This window comes from Vombatus ursinus, unplaced genomic scaffold (genome assembly GCF_900497805.2).
Source record: "Vombatus ursinus unplaced genomic scaffold, bare-nosed wombat genome assembly UNPS02014863.1, whole genome shotgun sequence".
NCBI classification, from domain to species: domain Eukaryota; kingdom Metazoa; phylum Chordata; class Mammalia; order Diprotodontia; family Vombatidae; genus Vombatus; species Vombatus ursinus.
Window position 1 is genome coordinate 27,603,461 of NW_020954641.1, and position 11,949 is coordinate 27,615,409.

Below are 11,949 nucleotides of genomic sequence, written 5' to 3' on the forward strand. Positions count from 1 at the left end.
CCACATTTGAACTCAGGTCCTCCTAACTTCAGGGCTGGTGCTCTATCTACTTCGCCACCTAGTTGCCCCAAAACTTATCTTTCTTAAACTTTCTCCCATTTCTTCTGCTCCTGCCCTCTAGGGACAAGCAGAACAAGTATATTCTCCCTTCTACATCACCACCTTTTTCACATACTTTGCAGGCAGTGATCATGTGTCCCTTAAGTCTTCTCCTCTCCAGATAAAAAATTCCAAGTTCCTTCATCTAATTTTGTATAGTTCCTTAGCCATCCTGACCATCTTCTCCATATGTCTTCTAGCATCCCTTCAGATGTGGTATGACCAGGGCAGAGCACAGTAGGATTATCACATCCCTTGCTCAAGACACTAGACTTTTGTTAATGTAGCCTAAGATCATATTAGGCCGTTTGGTCACCACATTCCCTTGTCAACTCATATTGATTTTGCAGTCCATTGAAAGACAAAGAGATGGACAGACAGGCAAGCAGATACAGAAAAACAGAAAGAGAAAGAGATATGCATACAACAAAACATATCTCCATCAATCATGGAGTGATTGTGGAGTAAAGGATGCCACAGTGTTGAGTGTAAGGGCAGCTTAAGACTGAAATGATATGAAGATCTATGATTAATATTCAGGCCACGGCACCAAAGCTACACATAGCTCTTTCTTAGGCAACCAGTTACTCTATAGGACAGTTAGTAATCAGTCCTCTGTAATCAATACCTCTTTAGCTTCATGGTGATGACAAATACAGCTTTGGAATCGTAAAACTACAGTGACCACTGGCTTTAGAATCAAAGTATATAAAAGAACACAAATTTATCTGAACTTGTACTGGTCTTCACTGACATGACATCAGCTCTTGGTCGGCTCCCCCCTCAATAAGGCTGTCTCCTAAAGGGGATCTTTAACTTCCCACCCCATCTTTCCTGTACAAAAATTAAAACCATACTACAGTTAAAGGTAGTGAAGTATAGTGAGAATAGCATCAGTCTGGGAAACCTGGGTATGAGTCTCCTCCTTTGTCACCCACCAGCTAATTGGACAACACTGACAACTCATTTCACATCTTTGGGCTTTAGTTTACGCCTCAGTAAAATAACACAACTTTGAACTCAATAGAACTCTTTCCACCCTGATAGACTTTGTTCAGAGATTACTTCAACTCTAACTTTCAATATCCTGGGACTATCTTCAGTAAACACCTTGAATCTCTAATCATCTTGTTCTTCTAACTCAGGCTTATTACCCCAGAGAAAGGATAGGTAGATAACAAAACATGTAGACTATATTTATTCCTTCAGCTTTTTTTTTGATGTTGAGAAAGATAAGCTGATGAGCAAGGCTGAATTTACAGGAAACCAGGAGTGGGGGATGCCACAGCATCTTTCACTGGATCCCTTAGGCTCAAGAAAGGGAGGCATTTCACAAACATTTCCTTTACTCTGGAAATCAACTCCAATAACTAGGAATTTTTCTTTTACCACATGCACCTCAAGCCCTGAATGGCTAGTGGTGCAATCCACCCCCATGTGCTCATTCCCCCCCAACAACTCAAAGCTAGGATATTCTCAACTCCCTAGGTAAACCTAGTTGCCCTCTTTTCTGGATTAAGGTCTTCTCCACCCTTCATCCCAGAATTTGTGCTCTCTATAAAACTCTACCTGGCTTGGGATTCCTTCTAACATCAAGATTTTTCAGAGAAACTCCAATGAGGAGGAGGTTTCCATCATGTTTAGAAAAGATCATCAAAGGTATCAGAACAAACATTATTTACTAGTTGTCTGACCTTCAGCCTGCAGAGCCAGCTGGGTGGAAAAGCTGGTGGCCTGTGGACTCAGAAAATTCTGCTATAACTCAGTACCCTGGTGCCTGGGGAAGAGCAAGATCATGAGGAGTGTGTGGTGTCAGACTAATCAAAGCCTACCCCTACTATCATACCCCCTCAGCAATGACTAAGGAACTGAGCTAAGAGGTACCCCATTCTTTCTCTGCCTGATTTTCCTATCCCATCTGCAGGAGGGGCATATCTGGGGCTCTATGAAGAGGACAGCCTTCATTCTGGGCTCAGGTCTGCTTTTGTCTGTGGCTTTTTGGAACTCTGTCACCTGGTAAGTGAGCTTGAACTTATCCAGCATATGTGTGTGTGTGTGTGTGTGTGTGTGTGTGTCTGAGTGTGACAGAGAGAGAGACAGAGAGAAAGAGAGGGGAGGTGTGGAAAGGTAAAATGAGACCTTCCTCCATACCCCAAACTTTCTTTCTTCCCTGGGGGGGTTCTCTCTTTCAAGGCATCTGCAGAAATTTTGGGGTGCCTCAGGCTACTTCTGGCAAGCCCAATGGGAGAAGCTACTTTCTACTTTTTCGGGAAAGGAGTGGATCCTCTTCTCTCTAGGTACAGTCTTTACCTAGTGATCCCATTCCACAGAACAGTCTCCTGGGTGTGGGCACTTGACCTTGGTTTTTCCTTCCACTTTGTGCCTCAACGGCTCAGCCACTTAAAAAAAATACTGATACTCAGGAGGAAGCTGACATATTGAACAGAGAAAGATGAGGGACATGGAGAAATGAATGATTCAGAGGAGGGAAATAAAAATCCCACTAGATGTCAACTGTCTGCCCAACAAATGTTTATTGAACATTTTTCATGTTCATGGCCCTGAGTTTAGAGGAATACAGAAATCACTAGAGTGAGGGACCACTTATTGGAGTAGAAGAACTACTGGTATTGAACTCAGGATGCCTAGGTTCGAGCCCCAGACTCCTTCACTTATCAGCTATGGGACTTTGGAGCAAGTACTGAGTCTCAATTTCCTTATCTGAAAAAGGAGGATAATAAGATATTCCCTGCCTACTTCCTGGGACTGTTGTGATATAAGAGCTTTGTAAACTAGGTCCTTGTGAACTCTTGTAATTATTAGGTGGACATACGTAAAGGCCTAAGCAGATCAGGAAATTTCGAATGGAAATTACATGAAGACGGGAACTGTACTTCATAGCCACTCAAAAATGTATTGCTAAAGTATACTCACACTTATCATATAATGTCAGTACGCCTTAAGAGTACAGTGAAGAATTATCCCCATTTGACGAAAGGAGAAACTGAGGTTTAGAGCTCACATTTTTAAGTGCTTTCGTTTAGAAAACATTTTTCATACAAAGGTTTGGTTGAAATAGGTCATGTAATAGGTTACTCTCCCCATTTTACAAATACATTTTACAAATGAGGAAACCAATACTTGAGAAATTCAAGGGACATTTTCTGTGGTAATACAAAGGAAATGGAGCAGGGAGGATTAGAACCCAGATTTCCTAGAGTTTTTCGGTTGGACCACACTGCATGACACTAGGATCACTGCCAATGGGCCAGGAAGAAGAATACTCTTTCTGTGCCTCTCTCATGCCCTGCAGGCCCAGATTCAGAGAAGGGAGAAATCACTGTGTATTTGGGTAGAACAGAACGGGCTTTCTAGAGGAAGTAAAAGGTGATGTTTAGTGAGGCAAATTATTTCAAATCCAGCTCTGCTACTAATTATTGGTGTGACCTTGTAGGCCCTCTTGGCCAACAGGTGTGGATTTTTCAGATTGCATCTTTATTTATTTATTTATTTTGTTTTGGCTAGGCAGTAGGGTTAAGTGACTTGCCCAGGGTCACACAGCTAGTAAGTGTTATGTGTCTGAGGCCGCATTTGAACTCGGGTCCTTCTGAATCCAAGGCCGGTGCTCTATCTACTGCGCCACCTAGCTGCCCCTAACGAGCTGTTTTTTTTTTTTTTTTTAATTAGGCAATTGGGGTTAAGTGACTTGCCCAAGTTCACACAGTAGTAAGTGTCAAGTGTTTGCTCTGAGGTCACATTTGAACTCAGGTCCTCCTGACTTCAAGGCTGGAGCTCTATCCACGGCCGCCACCTAGCTGCCCCCAGATTGCATCTTTAAAAAGCCATTTATAACCCATTATAGTCACATCATCCTTTACACTTTGAATCCTTGTACATATAACTCAATAAATGATTGTTGAATTGAATTAAATCACTTTCATATATGACATTTTCCCACATAATCCTCAAAAACCCTATGAAGTTTAATTGGGTCCTCATTTAACAGACAGAAAAAAGAGGCTCAGATGTAGAGTGACTTATCCAAATTTTCCTGGCCAAGTATTCTTTTTCTCTATGCCACATCTCTTAATGTGGGCTGAAAAAGTAAGCATTGAGTTCAGCTGTCTAGTTTACAAATGAAAACATTGTCCAAGAAAGGGAGCAATTCATTCCTTCATCTCAGAATCTCTCTGGAGAGCTCTTTAATGGTATATCTCCCAAAGGAACTAAAATACAGCCTCTTGTGTTAGGCTAATAGGCTTAAAGAGCCTCTTGCCCTCTCTGGTTAATCAGAAAATTCAGCCTTTTTCTTCAAAGATAGCCCAACCCCGCAAGGGCCAAAGTTGTAGGGTGGAGAGCTAGCTAAGGTAGGGCTGGCTTTGATTAACCCTTACTTTGTCTCCTTCACTGTAGGTACAGTTCTTATTCCTACCATATTATTTTGGAGTTTTAATGCCCTTCTTTTGGTGGTAGACACAACTGGGAAGCCACATTTTATCTCCCGCTACCGAATTCAAAATGGCAAGAATGATCCTGTAAGTCTTTCTAGCAGCACTTTGACTATTTGAGGTCTTCATTCATTTTGGGGGTGGAGAGAGGTAGGACAGAGCAGTAGGGTGGTGGAGCTGCAAAAAAAGGCAAGCTAAGCCCCATGTATAAAGAACTACCATAGACCGTTAGTGACCAGACTTTTTGTTTCAAAATAGGATTGGATCATAAGATTTAGAGTTAGAAGGGATGTTAAAGGTCACTTAATACAACTCTCACCTCCTCATTTTACAGATGAGAAAGAAGTGACTTGCCCAAGGTCACACAGGCAGAAAACAGGAGTGGTAGGATTTGAAGCTAGGTCCACTGACTCTCAGACCATTGGTTTTTCCATGACGCTTCAACCCTCCTGACTCTCATCCCTAGTAGGACATAGGTATCAGAACAAACATTATTTACTAGTTGAGGGTTGAAAAGCTGGTGACCTCTGGACTCCCAGTGAATTCCATTGTCACTCAGTGCCCTGGTACCCAGGGAAGAGCAAGAACATGGGGAGTGTGTAGTGTCAGACTAATAAAACAGATATGAGGCTCTAAGAGAAAGAAAAGTCCAGCACCTTTTGCCTGATAGTACAGTTGTGATGAGAATCCAGTTTATAGGGCGATTCATCCCCACTTGGACAAGACACGCCCTGACTTTCTTTTTAACCCGTTTTGGACTCAGCCAAGAACACAGCCCTCATGTGGCTAGAGGCCCTACTGGGCTACTAGAGGCAGCTTTTACTTTATGTAGTTCAAAAACAGAATGAGGCTCACAAGAGTTAAACAAGAAGCATTACTCTGGGACCTGGGACCTTTTCCCAGTAGACTGTTATGATAACTGCTGGCAGGAGAGATATAGCTGGGGACCTCCCCAAACCTGTTTTCCCCACTGGGTGGGGTGCTAGGTACCTGTTTCTCCTCCTCTTTGACAAAGATATAGTCTGAAATCTATAGAGCTTAAAAAAAAAAACAAAAAACCCTGCCTTGGGGAAAACTAGGTTTACACAGGGACTGAAGGTATCAGAAGACTTTTGGGAGACAGGCTTCTAGTCAGGGGGTAAACCATCCTGGCAGTACACTGACAACTACTTCAGCCTTGGTGGCACTGGTAAGGGAAAGCAGGCTGAGACTGTGAGGAGCCTATCAATTGCGTATGTCCATGGGTGAAATCAGGGGTGTGCTAGAGCCATTTTGTACCCCTTTTGAGAGCAGACTGTTAAATTTTTTTTTCATAAACTTAGTATTTTATTTTTCCCCAGTTACATGTAAAAAGTTTTTAACATTTGTTTTTAAAACTTTGAGTTCCAAATTCTCTTCCTTCTACCCTCCCCACCCCTCTCATTGTGAAGGCAACCAATTCAATATAGGTTATACATATGTAGACAAACTGTTAAATTTTCAGTGTGAGCATTTACACTGCTACAAATCAAGGCTCAATTTATTGCTTTGTTGATGGTCTAGAGTCCCAAAGGTATTAAACTCGTGGCCCACAGACAGCAAGGGGCCAACAAAACTTCCTACCTAAAAATGTAATTAGGAAAAGTTTAACAAAACAAAAATGCAGTACGACATAGATGATGTTAATTTGTGATTTTCTAAGTCAGTAAGTGGCTGCCAGGAATCCCTTTCTATTTGAGTTTGACACCTCTGGTCTAGGCTTAAGAAAGTAATGGAAAAAATATTAGTAATGCAGATTGAACTTAAAAATGTTTTATGCCTACCTTTTTTTCCCCCTGGAAAGCCAGTTGTTAAATATTTACCAGCACTTTTCAGGGTGGAACCATCACAGAACTATGGAACTGGAAGTGACTTTTTTAGGTATTCATGATTTCCATGGCAAAGTAGAAGTAGCAGTCAGAAGACAAGGCTTTGAGTCCCAGCTCTAGCACTTACAGATGAACCCTGTGATTGATCTGGGCAGGTCACTCTGGCCTCAAAAAGGGACAGGAATGCTTTCTATGTTGCAGAGTTGTTAAGAAGAAAGCATTTTGTAATCCTCAGATTATAAAGATATACATACATGAACTATCATTATTATTATTAACATCACCAAATATTTAATGGTATCTGTAGGGCATTGTGCTATATCAGCAGGGTGGGACAGGACTCCTACCAAGGAAACAAGGGAAGGTCCTTACCCCTGTCCCACTGCCCTGTGCCAGATTGGACTGGCCCAACCCAAAGACTGAAACCTTGACTCATTAGTGTTCCTTTCCTGGTACAGGTGGACCCCATGAAACTCTGCCAGGCCCTTGTTACAGTCCTCCTCAACCAGTACATCATCTCCCTCCCCATGCTGGGGCTCTGCTATCTCTTCCTCAAGTGGCGAGAAAATCCTTGCCGCCCTGAGCTGCCCACCTTTCACTGGTTCCTCTTGGAGCTGTCTGTCTTCATACTGATAGAAGAAGTCATGTTCTACTATTCACACCGGTGAGCTGGGTTGAGAAGGGGGAAGAATGGATTTCTTCACCATTGTCTGGGCCACATTTACACATTACGAAATTAAAATTCAGAGATCGAGGTCAAAACTTAGGAGACAAAAGCCCAAGTCCTTGGTCTAGGACCAATCTCCCTGTGACCTGAGCATCATGGGACCACTGTGACTACGAAAAGTTCTGGAATTTGAACCAAGAAGAACTGAGATTTGAATCTCATCTCTAACACTTATTATTGACCCTGGGAAATCGACTTCACCTATCTGAGTCTGTTTTCCCATCTATAAAAATGGGGTTACTAATCCAGGAGTATTGTTGAGGAAAGTACTTTGTAAACCTTAAAGGAATAAAGAGGTGCAGGTAATTGTTATATGCTAAATAAGATGAGGACCCCACCTCCAACTCACTTACCTGGGATGGCTGCAGGAACATTCTTGAGTCCCTCAGTTGTGAAGTATGGGACAAAGATCAAAAGCATGCCTCCAGAAGTAGTTCCTATCCTTTGGCTTATTACTGTCCCTCCATGCTATTCATCAAGCAGGGTAAGGATGATTATTTCCTTTTCACTACAGGCTTCTTCATCACCCCATGTTCTATAAGCGATTCCATAAGAAGCATCATGAGTGGACAGCCCCCATCGGTGTGGTCTCTCTCTATGCTCACCCTATAGAGCATGTGGTAAGCAGAGACTCAGGCTGTGACTCCCTTCTCACCTAGTCTAGGGGAGGGACAGAGACAGAGACCCTTACTTGTCAGGCAGACTGGCTTTACCCTCCCCTTGTTCCTTAGTCCAGGATGCATCGGAAGGCCAATTCATTTCTAAGCTACCCTTCCTTCTCCATTCTCAGGATTATCATCCAAGCAGACCTAAGTCTCTGAAAACCTGCTGATGTTCTAGGATCCTCTTACGAACACCACAGCCCCATCAGGCAGAATTAGTCTTGAGGGGCTGATTGAAGAGACAGCAAAGAGTCAATGCCCAGTTTCCCCAGCATATACCCTCCACACCACTGAACTTCAAATATTTCTCACATAGACCTCTAAGTCTCTTCTTTTAGCCCCCACTGTTCCCTCTCATAATGGCAGTCCCTACTTCTCCCTCCTTGCTCCTCAAAACAAAGCTGTCTTTTAACTGCAGGTCTCGAACATGCTACCAGCCATGGTGGGTCCCATGGTAATGGGCTCTCACCTGTCTTCCATCACTATGTGGTTTTCCTTGGCTCTCATTATCACCACCATTTCTCACTGTGGTTACCACCTGCCTTTTCTGCCTTCACCGGAATTCCATGACTACCATCACCTCAAGTAAGGTCCTCCTCAGGAACTCCCTAACCCTAGGGATTAGCCTGGATCTGCACTATATGAAATTTCTACTCTTGTCTTCTGCAGCCAGCCTCAATGGCTGGCAACTTGGCACATATTGGGGCACAAAATGGGAGCTTTGATCCTTGACTTAAAACAGGAAATGAAGTAGAGATTACACGATTTATTTAGAGGAGAGAGGGACTTTAGATACCACCTAATCTAACCCCCAACTTGTGGAAATTGAAACCCAGAGAGATCAAATAATTTGCCCAAAGACAGAAAACTGTTTTGTGTCAGAGCCAGGACTAGCACCCTATTATTGCTTCGACTAAAGCATGCTGTTTACCATCCAAGTGACAAACAATCAAAGCTGGAAAAGCCATATAGATCACAAGGTTCCCTGGTGCCCACCACAGCACCTTGCACGGAGTAAATGGTTAATAAATACCAATGATTGAATTGAATATCAACAACTCATATTTGTGTTGTCCTAAATACATCATTCCTAACAAAATCTACTCTGTAGCCAGAGTCCTTCTTCAGAGTCTTTTAAACATCTCATAGGTTATCAATGCAAAACCTGCATTGTCCAGCCCTTACTCTGGCTACATAACTGGCTTATTCCAGTGCCATCTTTCATGGCACTCTTTTGGTGCAAGTCATTATCGAAAACATGCAATATCCTATTTGCAGGCTATCTCCCTCTTCACCATGCATCTCTCTCTCCCATCAAGGGTCACCCACAATTTTGATTCTTGAGAGAAGCCTTAAGGTAAATAATGAGTAGTAATTACACTGACAAAGTTCTTTACATTTCTTATCTCATGCAATCCTCACAATACAAGCCTGTCCAAAAATGGCACTGCTTTGAGAGTGAATAAATGAGTCCCCTAACTTCCTGGACGTTTTCAACAGAGGAGATTGCTGCTTTGGGCAGGCATTGGACTAGATACTCTCTGGGGTCTCTTCCAATGCAAAGATTCTATGCAGAAGGAACTTCTATGAAGATTGCACGAGATTGTTATGAGATGCTTGCTGGAGTCCCTTTCAATTCTTGAATGCTGTGATGTACCAGCTTTGTGCCTTTGAGAAGGTCAGTTTACTCTTTGAGCCTCTTCTGTAAAATGAGGACAAGAATAATTGTGTTCTCTATCTTCCAGAGTTACTTTGAGGAAAGTGCTTTATAAGCCATAAGATGCTATGTAATGAGATTTGTTATTATTTGGGTATAGGAACTGCAGCCCTATTTCTGCTCCCTTGTCAGATTCAATCAGTGCTACGGAGTGCTGGGGGTACTTGACCATCTTCATGGGACTGACAACACATTCAAGCAGACGAAGGCCTACGAAAGACACATGCTGCTGCTGAACCTTACTCCTCTTTCTGAAAGCATCCCTGACCCACCCAAGAAGATAGAGTGAGATGGCATGAGCAACTGGCCCCCATCCCCACTGCTTCTGGCAGGGGGCTGTCCCCATTAGACCTAGGATGTCTCCCTTGACAAATCAGAGCTAATAATTCTGCCAAATGACTTTCTAATGACACAGGTAGATTCCCTGACGACTGGCTGATTGTGACAGAATGAGGGGAAGGAACATGGCTTCCTAGAGAAGCAGGAAAAAGGAGCTAGAGACAGTACCAACCCCAATTCTCTTCCCAGAGCTATGCCATAGTGAACATCTTCCAACAGCCATAATATGGTGGGGTGGGGATCATGAAGTACCATTGTGCAGGAGGAACATTAGGGCCTGGAGAGCAAAAAGGCAATGGGTTGGGCTCCCAGCCCCACTGATGGGTTCACTTATGGATTGACTAGAGTGGATTATTAGAGGACTACAAGCCATGTTAGATAGGACTGGTTGAAGGAACAAGGGATGTTGAGTCCAGAGAAGACTTGAGGAAAGATGTCCTAGTTATATTTTAAGGGCTGTCACGTGGAAAAGTGATTAGATTTGTCATGCTAGAATTAGGAGTAATGGATGGAAGATACAGAGAGGCAGATTCAGGCTTAATGTCAGGAAACACTTCCTAACAATTTGAGCTTTCCAAAAGTGGAATGAACTGCCTTAGGAGATAGTGAGTTCCCCAGCCCTAAAGTCTTCAAGTGTAGTCTGGATAACTACTTGGGGAACAACTCTTGCTTAAATATGACTCGATGCCCTCTTAAGTTCCCTTAAGATTATAAGAGCAGAGCTGAGGAGGGAGAAAAGAAGGTATGCCCCTAAACCCCAATTTAAGGGGAAATTTTGTTAACAGTCTATCAAGACTAGATGAAAGGCTTACTGCAGTCAGACATTACATCAGGGTTACTCTTAGCTGCTAGAAACTGCCATGGGAAGCCTTTCCAGTGGTAAGGTGGAAGAAGGAAAGGTGGAAGGGAGGAAAAGGGGAAAATGAGATGGCCACCATGCCTTCTTGTTTTTCAGGTTCTAAGTTGAGAAAGTGGTTGATTTTACCTCTTCTCTATCAGCCCTGAACAGACTCAATCACAGGAACATGGGATTTAGAGAAAGGACATTAGTCCAACCACCACATTTTATAAAGAAACTGAGGCCCAGAGAGAAGTACTTGGCCAAGGTCCCACAGGTTAAATAAATAGGAGAGCCACTACATCAACGATGGATGCCAAGAGATCAGGAAGATATTCTCTTAAATAGAAGAACAAGGCCTCCAGTTCAGGTCCTGAGCAATCCTCAAAACTCTGACCCAAAAAGCATCCCCTAGGTTCATGACCCAAGATAGCAAAGAAGCTAGAATAAACCCCAGCACTAAGCCCTGGCTGCCCAGCTGAGTGGCAGAAGAAAGCCCCAAAGATGCCCTGGTCATAGTACCCCTGACATGATACTTTCAAAGGGATAGTATCCAAAGGTTTTAGTCCTTGGTGCACAGCCAGTCAGAACAATGGTATGTTCTCAGTTTCCCCTCAGTTCCTAGAGACAGGTTTCACTGAGCACCTAAGACAGCAGCTGAAATCCTAAGCAGAAACCCCTTGCCTATCACAACCCTCCCCATAGACGCAAACAAATCCAAAAAGGGGCCCTGCACCAGCCCCAGAACACCCTGTAGCTGCTGAAGTGAATTTAAGATAGGAACCAGTTTGACACCCAGCTCTTTGCCTCTCACCCTATAGTTGGGTCTTTAGCAGGGTGAGCCTATGTAATGGTAAGATTGAGTTGGAAGGGCCCTTAGAGATTACTGAGCCCAATTCCCTCATTTTACAGATAAAGAAACTGAGACCCAGAAAAAATGACTTGTCCAGTCATAGGAGTGGTAATTGGCAGAGCTGAGATTTGAACCCAGGTCCTCTAACTCCAAATCCAGGGCTCATTCCACTGTACCATGCTCTCTCAAATTTCTCAAAGTTCATTACCTTTCCTACCCTCCCACTCCCCAGGACATGGTAAGCCCTTTGCTTATCATGGCCAGAGAAGATCCTCTTCAGCTGTCTCCCAAGGATCCTTTCAAGAGTATCTCAAAGTACCCCCCAGCTAAAAGCTGGGCCACTTGCATTTAGTCCCAGGCTACCACTCTGAGATTGGGGCTGCTGTCCTTCCATCCTCTGTAATCTATGCCTGCAAATA

The 11,949-nt window shown here is 43.3% G+C and overlaps 1 protein-coding gene across 6 annotated transcripts in view; it reads left to right on the forward strand.

Annotated features, from left to right (window-relative positions):
• The window catches only part of FAXDC2 (fatty acid hydroxylase domain containing 2), a 43,476-nt gene extending 31,862 nt beyond the window's left edge, over positions 1-11,614 (forward strand). For 2 of the 6 annotated variants that reach the window (XM_027841970.1, XM_027841971.1), the window contains exons 3-9: positions 2,024-2,115; positions 2,293-2,396; positions 4,513-4,634; positions 6,853-7,058; positions 7,636-7,741; positions 8,202-8,368; positions 9,633-11,614. In XM_027841970.1, the coding sequence (XP_027697771.1) occupies positions 2,024-2,115; positions 2,293-2,396; positions 4,513-4,634; positions 6,853-7,058; positions 7,636-7,741; positions 8,202-8,368; positions 9,633-9,789 (954 nt within the window). In that variant the 3' untranslated portion in view covers positions 9,790-11,614. Of the gene's footprint in view, positions 1-2,023; positions 2,116-2,292; positions 2,397-4,512; positions 4,635-6,852; positions 7,059-7,635; positions 7,742-8,201; positions 8,369-9,283; positions 9,462-9,600 lie in introns of those variants that run through there. The other 4 variants (XR_003567292.1, XM_027841973.1, XM_027841972.1 and 1 more) reach the window with 4 other exon arrangements.
• Positions 11,615-11,949: the final 335 nt, after the last annotated feature.